At 35.8% G+C, this 15,671-nt stretch overlaps 1 protein-coding gene across 2 annotated transcripts in view; it reads right to left on the reverse strand.

Moving 5' to 3' along the window:
• Positions 1-15,671, reverse strand: part of GNAS (GNAS complex locus) — a 92,641-nt gene that overhangs the window by 32,839 nt on the left and 44,131 nt on the right. For both annotated transcript variants that reach the window (XM_009708191.1, XM_009708189.1), the window contains one exon: positions 3,338-3,435. In XM_009708191.1, the coding sequence (XP_009706493.1) occupies positions 3,338-3,435 (98 nt within the window). The remainder of the gene's footprint in view (positions 1-3,337; positions 3,436-15,671) is intronic.

A 15,671-nucleotide genomic window follows, 5' to 3' on the forward strand; every position in this document is an offset into this window, starting at 1 on the left:
CAGCAGGAAGTATTGTACTGTTTAAAGTTACTGCTCAGGGGCAGGTAAAAAATGCTATTTTGAGACTCCAAACACTTACGTTTGAGTTAGGTATATACAACACATTAGGTTGAGAATTCTATTTGTTCCCACTTTCCTGGGAAAGGACAAGGAGCAAAAAGTGGCTTTCCCCTCACTCTTTGTTCATCTAGAAGAGCTCCTGATTCACCAGCTAGTTCCCTTCCATCCTCAGCACAAACTCTGCAAGGGTTTAAGCCTCCATCTCCCCAACATCTTTCTTTTCAAGATGCTCTAGCATCCTGCAGCTATGCCATACAGTCCTAAACTCTGAGAAGACCTTCTGTTGGACTATAGCCAAGCTGCCTACGTGGGAGCACCAGTTTTCATCTATGAAAAGCAGAATTGTAAAAGCAGCAATGTAGAGCAGAAAGGCCTCATGGCCTTCCCAGTACCTCACTGCCACCATCACACCATTAACAAAAGATGGAAATAAGAGGAGGGAAAGGACTTGTGCCAGTTCCCAGAAGACAGCAGGCAGGATGCCGGGTGCTGCCGCAGTTGGCTGCCTGGAAAAGCTGCCACACAAGCAGACCACCAGCCCTGCAAAGCGCCCACCCCCTGAGCACAGGCGATACAGACCAGCCCCTAAATTCTCCAAGATCTCCAAAGAAGCTCTACACACATTTCATGCAGGTTTGGCAGAAACAGAAAAAAATTTCATTTTTATAGTAACATTTCTGAAAATCAAACAAAGCCCTGTAAGATATACACTCCCCACTGTTCCCTGCTACAAGACAGACAAAATTGGTTTTTAAACATTTGGCAGAATCTCCTTGCAAAGCTTCCTATATATAACCGTGTCACTTCCAAGAATGAAAAAACCTTTTTTTAAAAAAAAGTAGAATGTTAAATGAGCCTGTACCAAGACAAACTTTACACTAAGCAATTCACACTTCAAAAAAATGAGTCTGTAGAATTTTCAATTTTTTTTAAACAACTACAAAAAGTTAATTTTTGTGAACAAGAAACATTGTTTAGAATTTTAAAGTAATTCACCAAACAAAGAATCCATTAATATTTAAGAATTTATTCAGCTTTCAAGAGCAAGAAGGGATTTTTGGAAGTTGGATTGATCTTGAAAGAGAAAAGCCATTTTTCTGCCTTCCACTTTAAGAATGCCTTTCTTGTTTTAAACATGGACTTCAAAAGGGGAAAGCGTTTAGAACCCAAGACTCTCCTCTGAAGAACTGACAACTCCAACAGTTTGCTCAGCTTTCTCTTTTAACTTCTATTAGCCCTAATGACAGTAGCTTGCACATTCAAATTAAAATAGTCTTCACCTGATAAACCTCAGTTCCATTTTAGATTTTGCCTTTGCTACTTTTTTTTTTTTAGACTGTGCTCAACAGGTTAATTTCAAGATATCAATCATGTCAGATTTTACAGGAAGTAATTTTTGTCACGTCCCTTGAAAATTTAGTATGACAAAACCAAGTTCAGAATTTCAAAGTGATGTTAACCTCCAAGCAAACATTTTGCCATTAAAAAACTCCTACTTTGCATATTCTGTTATTAAAATCAACAGCACTGCACAATCAAAAATGCCAGAAAGGACAAGAACTACAAAACCTAACAATTAGAAAGCTCCTTCTGTAAGAAAATAATGTCATATACTTTACTATCAAATTGAATAAATATTAGAATTATTAAATATTTTTAGAAGGACACAGCAATGGTATCTTAGAAAAATAACCTGTAATTTGTCAGCAATGTACAAGGTTTATTTTTGGCTCCACAGCCATGATGCAGAATTAAGTGTTCCACTAGATGGAGCAGGATGGTAAAACCATCATGAAGGCCATCCCCTTGCTGACCCATGAAAAAGTCAATGTCCAGCGATAAAGGATGATGAGAGAATTTTAGCTTTCTTCTGCACTTTCAGGGCAGAACAAAATTTGTTCCTCTTCCAAAAAACGGCAACACAAAATCCCCTTAGTGCTTAATAATACTTACTTCCTCACATTATAGAAGTTGACTATTAACAAACACTAATCAGAAACAGACAGATAACCAAACACTATCAGAAAGAAAACTATTTTCCTCATTTCCATCAGCTTTACACTAGAAAGACAAAATTTACTGGACAGTTGACAGAAGATGAAAATCTTGTAGTATTTTTTATTTTGTAGAAACTGAACTCGCAAAAATATCCGTGCCAAATGATCAAACATTAGTCACCTAATGCAGAAGACATTGCTACACATCAAACAAATTCACACTAGAAACAATGGCAAGACTTCAAAGAGGCTCCTAAAGACCTGGAGCTGTGCGAGTCATAGCAAAACTATCTCCCTGGTCTCTTTTCAGAGCTAATTGTTGATTTACCTTTAAGTCTACCTAAACAAACAAAAGAAAAGAACCTTACAAATTTTATTTCATCTACTGTTCTTTAAGAGATGCAACAGTAGACAAACTGCAGTTGTCCACCATCATGTGAAATGAGAAACCTGCATTTCCTTGACCATTAAACCTTATCTCAGCTTCTCCAAAAGAAGTAGAAAGAGTATAAACTAACAAAGAACAGTTTAACCATTAACATTCCAAATTTAAGTCCTGCAATTCTTGAGCATACACAACAAAAATACCAGGAATGGTCACAATTATCACAAACATCTTGCCACAGAAAAATTCTGAACCATACCGTATTGCTGTATGTGATAAGTAAGTGCAAACATGCAGCAGTCTCTCATGACAATACTAGTTATCACAGTGGTACGAATAGCAGAAGAGAATGAATCATTCTCAGATATGTACATGAAGGCATACAAACAGAAGTTTTGGTGACTGATCACAGGCTGTTGCCCATGATTCCATGATTGTTGCTGCCATCTTCCCCCCACCCCCCGATAAATTAACTACACTAAAACCAAAAGCTACAAACACAGGCATGTTTCGCACCAACATACTTTCCAACTTACTAAAACCTGCTGCAGTATCTGAAGCTGTCATTTGGAAAGGAACTGGTCTAAGTGGAAGAAGCAGGAAATGTGGTCTTTTGAGATGATACAATTGTCCACTGCATTAAGGTTTCAGCCTGTATTAAGACCATTTGAAAGCACCTGCAGGGTTTTCAATATAAATATTATTCCCTAACTGAATGCCAGTTTTTCCTACCTCTCTGAATAGCTGATTACCAAGAATTCACTATGCAGCATACACTCCTTTTTCAAGTTAAGGGAAACTAAGCATCAGGACCATCCAAATCACTATCATTAACATTAAGTAAAAAAACATATATATCGCAATCAATATACAGCAGAATAGAAGCAATACTTACTACTGTGCACAATCAATCAGTTGATATTCATTAGATCTCTCGTAGCAGGCTTTCACACCTTCATCTTGCCAAAGTGTTTTTGTATGTTCATAAAACTCCTGAAAGAGTAAAATGAGTATTAGTAAAATGGATTATATATGAAAAGAATCAGCAAATGGTAACATACTGTTACCACTGTAATGAACGGTAAATGGTAGCATATTTAACAAAAAACTTTAAACATTTTTTAGAACTTGACTACAAATGCAGTTGGCTTTCTTAGTTATTTTGACTTTAATTCTTTGTAACACATAAAGAACCGCTTCTCAATCATTTTGATTGAGTCCAACTAGATATTGAAAGAAGAGTCAACTTTTCATTAATGACCATTCTGTTGGCATTTTTAACAATCAATAGTATTTGGTAACATTTGTTCTTTAACTCATGATTCCACTGCATGTTACATTTATTTGGCTGTCAAGATTTTTTTTTCTTCAGTGAAACACTACTTCTCAGTAATTCATACATAAAGGTAGCAAATGATCATTAGGTTTTACTTGACTTTCCAAGTAAGCGAGGATCTTCGGGGACTATAAAGACATCTGTATCTTACTTAACTCTGTATCACTTAAGTATTTGCAGAATTTATTCTTTTAGAGTGTAAAAGAATACTGAACTACAGAAGAAATACAGTGACATGAGGCTAGATCATGTTTCAATAGTGTCAACCTTAAAAATTATAAGCCAAGATATGAAAGCAGACAGCCAAAAATGCAATGCTTCAGTTTTGTTGAACATGTAACACAAGTATAAAACACAACCAGAAGCCTGTTCTATTTTGTATATAAAAGATGCACTCTGGCTCCAACAGGAGGGTGTGCAATACGCAACTGTATTTCTGGCTATCAGTGTAAGAACTCTGAATAGACAGAAAGAACAGCAGCAGCCTAGTGACTTAAATACACACAGCGCTGTGGGCATTATTTTTATCAACGACCACGGACTTTTCTTGGCTCTTTCTCAGAGCTTTTAAAGTGTTTTGGACAAAATACTTTTACCCTGATTTCAAGTGGCTCAGGTAACTTATTCCAAATCAGCTTTTTTGCACCCAGGACAGCACATGACCTTTAAAATAGTTGTTGCATATATTCTATTTCTCCCCCACCCCTTTTCTTTACAGTAGAAATATTTTAAAGATAAATAATATATTATTTTAAATAGCCATTTTATTGCTTCAAGGTTGCTCCACTAACTTGGCTTTGGAATCACTCCCTCTCTTGAGATACCAGTCTCTCACATTCTTTTACTATCAGTGTAGCACAAAGAAAGGGGTCACATCCAAATGTGACTTTCAAGGTTTCACATGAAAATATCTTTTTAAAAAATTCACTTTCCTACCAGAATGTTAACTAACACCTGAACTATACCAGAACAGCAGATGCTTTAAATGGCATCTTAAAGATGCATAATGGCATCTTAAAAGTAAATTTAGTGACTCAAATATTCAAACCATCCTCTTTTTGTCCAGTATAAGATGCATATGGGATTGTGTGATCATACAATCGTGAACACCAATGATGGAGACAGCCTATCAAATGTAAATTTGATCTTGCTTTTATTGCTACTGAATATTTACTGACTGCACATACACACAAATGATAGTTCCAAGTTCTTTTAAGGAGATTACACAGTTCATACATAGTATTAGATGTATCTTTTCAGTTTGTTCCTGCTTTTATGAACTGTTCAAGAACAAAAAGACCAGTTAAATGTCTTTCAGAAGCAGGTAAGAAGATCTTACTTGATCTTTAGCATTTGTAGATTGTATAACCATTTGCTTTTAAAGAAAGTAAAAGATTAATCAAAATTTTAATTCCAGTCCTCAGTTTTCTTTCCCCCACTGCTAGAATTACGTTCATTGGATGCTTTCATTTTGAAGGTTTCAAATTTTTTGGCAGTTGGGGGACTGTCAATTACAGTATAACAGCAACTGTATTAACAGCATAGTGAGGAAATTATCTTTCTGAAGCAAAAAGGAGTAGGGAGAGAAAGTAAAGGAGAGAGGGGGAATTATCAGGAATCTCACTGTATTTGTCCCAAACACATTTTGGGGTGGCTTTCTATTATTTACTTTTAAAAGTAACAGGAGTCTAATACAGAACATCTTATGACTCACTCAACTTACTACTGCAAAGCTGGGAACTGAAAAATTGTATTGTCAATTGTACAAAATTTTTCTGCTGAAACAGCAGCTGATTCAAATGGACACACAGCATTTAAATTTCTCATCTAATCAAGGTAACTTACACCAGACTTCAGATAGTTAATTGAACTATTTGGCAGAGATTCAGTTCTAAAACAGACATCTACTTCAAACTCGGGCCAGCATCTGCCAAGCCAATTATCTCCAAATATACCCCAAAATACTTGCTTCATTCTGCATTACAGTAAGGAAACAAATAACTAGGCAAAGATAAGTTTACAGAAAATGCAATAAAACATAAAGATTCTTCATCACCTACAAATGCACATTTAAAGTGATGTCCTGGTGACAAGTTAAAAGAGGCAGTGCCTTAATGAAAAAAGTCACAGCACAGTAAAACTCTGCCACGAAATGAGACACAAAAGTCCATTCTCACTACAACTATGACATTCTGGTAGATAACCAATATAAAGCAATTATTTCAAACAACTTACAAACTCCATCATACCTTGTGGAGAAACATTTGGAGCAGTTTCTGCAATCACACTCTTAAAATGGGATGAAAAGTAAATCCACTTCCTGGCCCTAGCATAAACACAATGATAATAAAAAGCCTAGGATTTAGTTTAACAGAACAGTTACATACTGTTCAGAAGAGTCCTCCCTGTGTTTTAAGACCAGTACATAACTTCTAAGAAAATATGTGGATTACAATAATGTGGTAACGACCAATGTTTGTGCCTTGTTAGGCCAAATTAGTAATAAAATACTTAATACTGCCTTTATGTCTGTCCTGCTAACCTAAACTATAACCAGCAATACTTATGCAATCTTTTCAATATAGTTATTAACTGTCCACGTGGGATGGAAAAAGAATTTAAGTACATATGCTTTGAACTTTTTATTAGCATTTCAAAATCAGGATCTACAAGTAATGAGTAATAGATTATTATACTAAGACATAGTGTGGTTTTTGTGTTTCCTTGTGTCTTTTTGTCATTCGTTTGCTTTCATTTTGTTTTTAAAACCGAACTATGTGACTTGTCATAGGCAAATATGAAGGCCTTTAATTAATAAACAACCTTTTGTCTTTAGGCCACATCGAATATATCTTCACATATTTTGCGGCTAATTCTGACCCAGCCTACACAATTGTAAACTAGGAAGATGTTCACCAATAAAAAGTTGGAACCAGGCTTACAAAGTTCCACTCTTGCTTTATTAGAAGCCTACTTACACTAGTGACTGATTTTGGAATTAAGACATAGTAGCTAGTTGAAAAAAAAAAAACAAAACCACAACAGATTCACCCTCCTCCTCAATACACCTACACTAACCACAATTCTGAAATAATATTTAAGAAAAAGACTAACACAAGAAATCCTCAGCATCCCATCTGAGTCATGGAATGTAGCCTGGGGCTACTCTCAGGGAAGGCAAGTAAAACCACAAGATCTGTTATGTATTTAGGTAAAAGAGGGGCTTCAGGGGCCACTAGAAAAATCAAGTTAGCAACAGGTTGGGGGTTTATTTGTTGTTTGGGTTGGGTTTTTTTGGGGTGTGTGGTGGTGTTTTTTTTTTGTTTTTTTTTTTTTAAGTTAAATAGGTCTAATTTGTATGAGATCTCGGAAAATAATGAGTTGGGAAACAAATTAGCCAAAAGTAGCAGGCAAATTTCCTGAAAAGAAATAGCCAGAAAACTAGTCCTTACATGTCTGGTTCTTGTTTCCATAACACTGATTCATTTGCTGGCACATTCCAATGTAACAGACTCTACAGCAGCATCAACACAGGTTTCTCTTGCACTGTAAAACGGAAGTCCTAACAAAACAGCTAAAGTAAACAAATACTACTAAATAACAATTTGGTTTGAGATGACATTTCACAATAACCAGGATTTAAATGTTAGGTTCCAAATGATCCATAGTATTTGCAAAGTATGGTCATATTATCCATTCTTGCCCTATGCATACTTAAAACTGAAAAAAATATTCAAGTTATGTCATTTTCCATTTAAAATTCTGCTGGTACACAATACACATTCAAGATCCTGTTTAAACTATAGCTGAAGCTGTTTAAAGCAACAAAAGTCAACATAAGTGATGACAGCATGGTATCACCAAGGAAAATGAGAAGTGAAATCTTCCTAAGATTTATGTCAAGATTGTGGCACTTATTTACCACCAGACCAGATTTTACACTTTTCAAAGTGCCAACATAACCCTAAAGAGAGAGAAATCCTTGTGTAGAACACTTAGGGAAAAACAATGCCAACGTGTTCTGTTCAGATTTGTGTTACAAATCAAACAGGGCTTCACTTTGAATGTGTTCAGGCTGGACAGGGGCATAGTTTGAATTCCGGGCACAATCTCTAACTAATAGGTAACGCTTCTGTGAAACCATAAAAAAACTCCAAGAAGATCCACTGTCTGGGTAAATTTTCTCTGATCTTAGATAACTGAAGTATCAAGGACCATGACTCGCTGATGGGGAGGAAGTCTCATCTCTCATCATACCATAACACTGTGATACTTAAACAGTCATATTTATGTGAAAAGAAATCTATTTCAGTATTGTTTTATTTATTAGATGACACTTTCTCCACCTGCTGAAAATGTCCCAATACAATGAGTCAATAGGCAACATTTATAAATCACTTGTATTCACTTACAGGAACCTACGCAGACCTTTAGAGAAAAAGCCCATCAGCGGAAATCATCACGTAAAAGGGATGCTTGGAAAACAGTACTTTGTTCCAGAAAGATCTTACTGACACAATTCTGGATCAGAAAAGGGGCAACGCAGAGTCTAAGCAAATTAAAAACCTACTTATATTAGAAAATTTCAGCAAATTGAATAAATGGCAGCAGGTAAACAGTGGTTTTATTAAAAGCCAAACCAGAGAAAGTGTTAAAGAACTTGGAGGTTGAGCATCTTGGTTGTTAAAAAAAAAAAATAAATAAAAAATCCTCAGGAGACAAACTCCAGGCCTGGGAAAAAATAAAGGAACCAAGATCAGCTTTTGAGAGGCATTCTAAGAGGATAAAATATTAGCAGAAAACGAAAAACTGAACATACTGTCTACAAGGTTTGTTCCCCCCCTATATATAAATACTAAAGAGACTTAAAAAAAAAGTTTATGAAGCAATGTTTTATAGGCATTAGGACGTTGGTAGGGAAAAAACATTGGCACAGTTCTTGCCGCTGTGACACATGTTCACAGGAACGTTAGCATGGACATGCAACATTACCTTTTCTTTGTAAAATATAATATAGGGTGGATCTGTCATTAGAAGACCTTATTTACTAATTCCAGCAGAAGTCAATGCCATTGAAGAAAAACCTTACCTACTAAAAGGTGTGTACAACCATTACACAATGTTGTGGTTAAAACCAGGATTCAACTCCTGGGCAAAGTTCACTGTCCCATGGAGTCGCACGTTTCATAACAGAGGTTTTAAATAGGTCATGGACTTACAAACCTAATGATTAAAGGTCAAACCAAACCAGCTTCTAATTGTAAAATTACATCTTGGAGTACATTTGCTTCCCGACATGTTTAGCTTTTAAAAATAATATTGACCATTGGTTTCAACCCTTTACAAATCTACTCTGCAAGGTGGGGGCACATGAACTTTACTTTCATGACAGTGAGGCAGTTCTGCTGCATTCCACTAACGAACCGCATTAGAACAAGACAAGGTCACAGGATGGCAGGGCAGCATGCTGCATTCCAAGACAAACTGCAGAAGTTGATTTTCTCCTTCCAGGATAGGTAAATACTTGACAAATTGATTTCGTTTTCATTGCTCATATCTGAAATCAAGTGATTACTATTGACTGTAAAGCCACTCAGGGAAGGAAATTGATGGCATATTGGCATTCTCCCTGTGTTTGGGCAGGGATACCACAGAATGTGTTAAATTTGTCAAATCAGACTGTTTAATAAGCCACTTACTGGAACAGGGAAACATCTGCATTCCTAATGGTGTGAACAAGTCTTAATTATTGTTTGCTATTTTAGGGAAAATATGCCGATGATATCACAAAGAAAACGCATACCTACAAATAGTTGAAGATATTCTCCAGTTACTGGCATGTGTCCAGAGCTGAATACAAAACTCTTTGGGAATGGCCAGAGTACTCAGCACTTCCCATAACTGAGTCAGAAATATTTTCAGCAAGGATTCAGTCTCATTATCAATCGTTTTTTGTGCTTAGAAAAGAAGAATAATGCTGAAATATTTTGGATTTACTCCTTACGGTATCTTCACATTTCTAGTAGCACAAATTAAACTGGATGTGGCCGTAAGGAATGGACAATGGGAAGGGAATTTTATTTAAAAAACTCCTGTGAAGTTTGAACTTTCATTTTCCCCCTTTGTTAAGCGTTTCAAAACACCACAGTATTTGAGAAATGTGCCAACACACAATTCCATACCCATAATCTACAAAATGCCTTTGGTTAAAAGACCTCTCTAGCATAATATCACACTATTTATCTTTTATTGCTACTTTCACAAGAAGTTTAATCGCCACAGAAGCTTAATCTGTTGATACTAGAACACCGCTCAGATTCAATCCTTTCACACAACAAACACATCACACTCATTAGGGAGGAAGAACTCACTTTTGGTGAGAGCACTAAGATGGAAGTTGGCAGATGTGGACCCTACTCCCCATTTCATCAAGATTCCTCTGCAATTTTAGAAAGTAATGAACGTTCCTCTGCTTCTTCAGAGTATACTCATACATAGAAAGATGGCAATTCATTAACAGATCAAACTCACTGATAGCATAAAAGGCTCACAAAGAAGTCTTCTATACCATTCCAGCTCGCTCTTGGGGCAGTAGAGAGCAGTAAGAGGCATTTCAACCATCAGCTATTTTTGTAGACCTCCTACTAAGAAGGTTGGTTTAATAAAACTCCAAGAAATTTCCTTTGAGCTTTAAATTAGGGTTTGGAAAATGTCTTTCATACTACATCATTTAGTTGCTTTTTGTGTAATGAACATATAATAAACTTAAAGCAAACAGTCAAATCAAATGACCTTATTACCTTATGCTGTGCTAAGAACAAATGTGGTTTCAAATAATGCACTGAACCTGGGACCATACTGCAACTTCGCTGCCCCCTTTCAGGTTGGAAACAAAAAGCCTCGTTTTGCTAGAAACTTCCACCTACAGAAAAGGGTAGAACATAAAATAGTTTCTCTTCATTTTAAATGAGGAGGAGCAGCTGAGGGAACTGAGGTTCTTTGGCCTGGAGATCAGGAGGCTGAGGGGAGACCTTATCGTTCTCTATGACGCCCTGAAAGGAGTTGTAGCGAGGTGGGGGTTGGTCTCTTCTTCCAAGTAACTAGTGATAGGACGAGAGGAAACGGCCTCAAGTTGTACCAGGGAAGGTTTAGATTGGATATTAGGAAGAATTTCTTCACTGAAAGGGCTGTCAAGCACTGGAACAGGATGCCCAGGGAAGTGGTGGAGTTTTTAAAAGATGTGTAGATGTGGTGCTTAGGGACATGGTTAGTGGTGGACTTGGCAGTACTAGGTTAATGGTTGGACTTGATGATCTTAAAGGTCTATTCCAACCTAAACGATTCTATGATTCTATATTCAGACAAATCCCAAGGACAGATCACTCATCATCTTACAATCTTTCTGAAGAAGCAGAATCTGTATTCATAAAAGTATTCATAGGCTCATAATACAGTCCACAAAGAAATCCAGCTCACATACACTTACAATAGATTAATTAAAAGTTCTGTTTATTTGCTGGGATTTTTTTAAAAGTTAAAAACTACTCAGTTTCCTGGGAGCTTAAGAAATCCTAAAATTTTACTGGAACACTGAAGAAATGTCATGTACTTTCCAAAGGCAAGTTGAAAACCCTGACAATCCACTGCTGCTCTGAACAACAGGACTCTAATAGAAAAGATGCTTGCACTTAGAAAACACAATACCCTTAACAGTTCCAGTCAGCTACAGGCACAACAGGACTGTGGCAGGATCAAAACTTGGAGTCACGCACACAGGAACTACATGAGCAAACACCCGTTCGTCCACACACCTTCATTCCCACACCAGCTCTCGCCAACTTCCATTCAAGTTTGACAAGGGAAAAGGCCTGTGCTTGTGGATCTCTCAAGACTTGGGACCTGACATGTTTTTTAAATTCCGTAACTTCATAAACTGACAGCAGACTCCCTGTTGCTCTGCACCACGTAAAAGTCTCCCTGGTGGGAAGTCACAGATGGCTGCACGTAAAAACATAACTTTGCACAACTTAACCATACTACAATATATTGTATTCGGTTCTGGAATAACAAAAAACAACTTTAAATTTAGCAATGAGGGACACATGTAAGACAAGCAAAGAGTATTCCACAGAATCAAAACATTAAAAAGATTACAATATTTTTCACCTTTTTCTTTTTAGCTACTTCCATGCTCATCCAAGTTCATCTTTTACTCACCTGACATGAGCTAAATTAAATTGAAATACAAAATTCATCATTTTTTTAGAAGTATGTTTACCATCACATTTCCAAGTCTTTGTATGTTACAGAATATTTATGCCCAAAGGTACTTTTTGTTGTACGTCCAAAAAGCATGTCTACAGGGCAATTAGCACATTTACATGTTGCTTAGTCTTCATATAGCCTCTCACAGAAACTCTTCTCAAGCCATTGCAATACCAGGCAGGTTCACAGGTAAAATTTTATTTCATCTATGCGTACACCAATATTTTGTGATAGCCTCTTACTGTGACTAAAACCAGAAAATGCTTAAGAATTTCTATATTAAATTTATGCTTATTTCCTGTTTAATTCAGCTGACAGCTCTTCTATTTCAACATAAATTGAATTAATCTGTTCTTGTTTTTTAAGACTGCTCTCAGGAAAACGAAGAAGATCAAGAGAAATTAAGTCATGGTTTCTTCAAATGAATTTCTAAATGTGAACTTATGAACCTATAAATATGGTATGGTGGGAATTTACTGGATAAAAATGCAAGTCCAGAATAAAGCATTAGCATTTACCTCAAATGCTAATGCTAAAAGTTTATTTAAACTAATAATAAAGCAAAATACAAGGCGGGGGTTTTGTATTATAAAAATGATTGCACTACAGAAAACATGCGCAGATAATGTCCACTGTCTAAAGTCCTGGATTGCAGATTATCTAATTCAAGGGAATACTTCATGGGATTTCAACAGAACTGCATGAACACCTCAATGAAAGCACTGCAGAATTCAGAGGGCACATTCCTTTTAATTTTCTAGCCAAAAATATTTTCATTTCATGGACAGAATATGTTGTATTGTATTGCATGTAAAAAAACTGAAGCATAAGAAGTAATAGCATCCCCATTTTCACTGCCGTTAGAAATTGCTGTTACTGGCAATAAAATCTGGAATTCCAGAAGTCAGGACAAGATTTGTTCCTGCAGATGCTGCCACATTTAAGAATCGAATGAGGTGTAGCAAGAAGTACTGCAGCAAACAAATCAAGAGATTAATCATTATATAGAAAAGCAATGATAATTAGTAAAGCTGCTTAGCTCTTACATTTCATCTCACTTCTGTTCACAGAAGTCAGAAGGGAGACTTTTTTTTAAAAAAATTAAAAATCTATATGTACTCAATATTTAGGCTACATTTAAAGTACTGTAATACTACTGTTCTTCTGAAAAACTGGCCTAAATATGTATGTAATTTTACTGAATACAGGCTTAACAATTTATGAAATTCCTCCTGCAGACATGCTGCTAGTTGATAGCTTTCTACTTGCTTCAGAAAAATGGATTTTCAAGCTTTTTCCTACAAATGAAAACTCGGGAAGAAAAGAAACTCTAAACCAAGGTGAAAACTAGGGGGCTTAACCTATATTTGAGGAAGAGAGGGACAAATAGACAAATCAACAAAAATACACAACCTTCATTACTAGATAGCAAGATAAACCAAATTTTATATTAAAGTAAAAATACAAACTGTTGACTTAAATTATCAAAATCAAACCTACTATGTGTAATATTTAAATTGGTATTTCTTAAAGCATCATGCTCATTAGTTGGCATCCATTAAATATGTTGATTTCCTGATACATACAGTCTGTGCGTGTTACTTTTGCTAAACAGATGAATATTGTCTAAATGGATGAAAGCATTTTATAACTTAGTATGTTTTAAAATGATTTTTACTTTCTTTATTTCATTACTAGCTAGGCAGTACCACTTTCTTATTTGCTGCATTTTCTTTTTGTCCATGACCTTTGTTTTAGGTGGAGACCAAGGTTCCATTTAAATGAAGAAAAACAGCATATTAACTTTATTTAATAAGTAATTCTAGCTGGATGCAAAATGGAAGGCTTATCAAACTACATTTTTTTAAAAAGAAGCTTTTTTTAACGCAGCTAGTGAATTAGGTAATTGTTTCCAGTCACCACAGCATTCTGCTTTGTGGAAGCAATGTGTTTGTACTTTTCAAGGATTTTTTTCTTTTTTCCGGTTTTAATACGAAACTAACCTATTTTTAATGTCTAATGTCAAATTACTGAATGGTATAGCAAACTAAATGGACTGCGGCAATTAATTTTTCTACAGGATGCTACAAATGGTTTCTTCACTTCAAAAAAAGCCCAGGTTCCTAGTCAGTGCTTTGATTTCTGGAAAACTTCAGTAGTCAAAACATATACATCACAAATATTCTTTTACTTAAATAGTTTTACACTTAGGTGTAAAAAAAAAAGAACTTTCCATATTAAAGTTTATTTACTATATATATACACACACTGTTTCTAATTATACATTTTACTGAAGAAATTATTATTATTTTAAAAAAATAACCAAGTTCTCCTCTGTAAATAAAAAAGCTTTGCATAAATTACACATGCCTCTACAGAAATCCCAAAGACTTCATTGTTTGGCGGACCAAAAGAAACAGGACTAATAAAATGCATGGCATTGGAAGCAGCTTGCACTGAATTCACCTACCAGCTGCTAACTGACACAGACACCCCTGCGTCACAGCACACACATCCCGGCGCGCGAGAGCCTCTCCACCACCACATGCCGTAGGCAGCTGCTCCCAGCACCTCTACAGTGGCTGTGGGACCACTGGGGAATTCCTGCACATCCGAAAACTTGCCATTTCTGCAACAACTACCATGACAACTGCTGTCAAAAAAGATGGCCACCAGGAATTTGCTCAGGAACCTAAAAACTAAGTTTTGTAATAGGATTTGCTTTTATTTATTAAAATAATGTCTAGTCACCAAATAAGTCAGATACTACTTTATGCTTACACTCAATATATTTCAATTACTGATGAAAAAAGCTTTGTATCAACGTAGTATTTCTTAGTATGATGCAACGGGCTAGTTCACAGCCTAAGCAAAACTTAGGGTAATGCAGACTGAAGCTGAAATTTTAAAAAGTCCCTTCCAATAAATAGGTTAGCAATGTTAGAATTTGTTAGATACTGCTATTCATTCACAAGAATAAAACATTCATAACAGGCATCTATCCACATGGACAAAAGTCAGATATTTCAGGAGATTCATTTGCAGATCATTACTAGGTATACATATTTTAATTACAAGAAATAGAAATGAAGTCAAGTGGCTGCCTACCTGAGAGCCCCTATACTAAAAGACAGCTTCAAAAGAACTCTTTAATTAATCTGTATTCAAGAATTTATTTCTGCTACTAAAGGATATGAAAACCAGTTTTATTTAAGTCCTGTTAAACTCTGATCAGGTAAACTCAATTGGATTATCTAGAAGTCAATTTAGAAGGAGCTGCTCTGTGTAGATAAGATAATGGAAATCTAAAAAAGAGTAAGTAAAGATTATTTTGGAGGATCTAGTACCACATCACTCTGCTGATAACGTCTGTAATATTCCCCATTCCTTTTTGTTAACAGCATTAACATTCTTGAGTTAAAAATACTTCACATATCCACATTTTCTACCAATTTTGCACCTCAAGATGCATCTCCAAGATACATATATTATCACTATTTACAGATAACAAGATACAGGGCATTTTTTAAAAAAAAAAAGTATACAGGACATTGAGGTGCCTTGCTCAAAATCATAAAGACAGTCTGGACAAGAAAAAGCAAGAGCCCCAAATTTTCTTGCTGTGATA

Source organism: Cariama cristata, unplaced genomic scaffold, assembly GCF_000690535.1.
Source record: "Cariama cristata isolate BGI_N322 unplaced genomic scaffold, ASM69053v1 scaffold1569, whole genome shotgun sequence".
NCBI classification, from domain to species: Eukaryota; Metazoa; Chordata; class Aves; order Cariamiformes; family Cariamidae; genus Cariama; species Cariama cristata.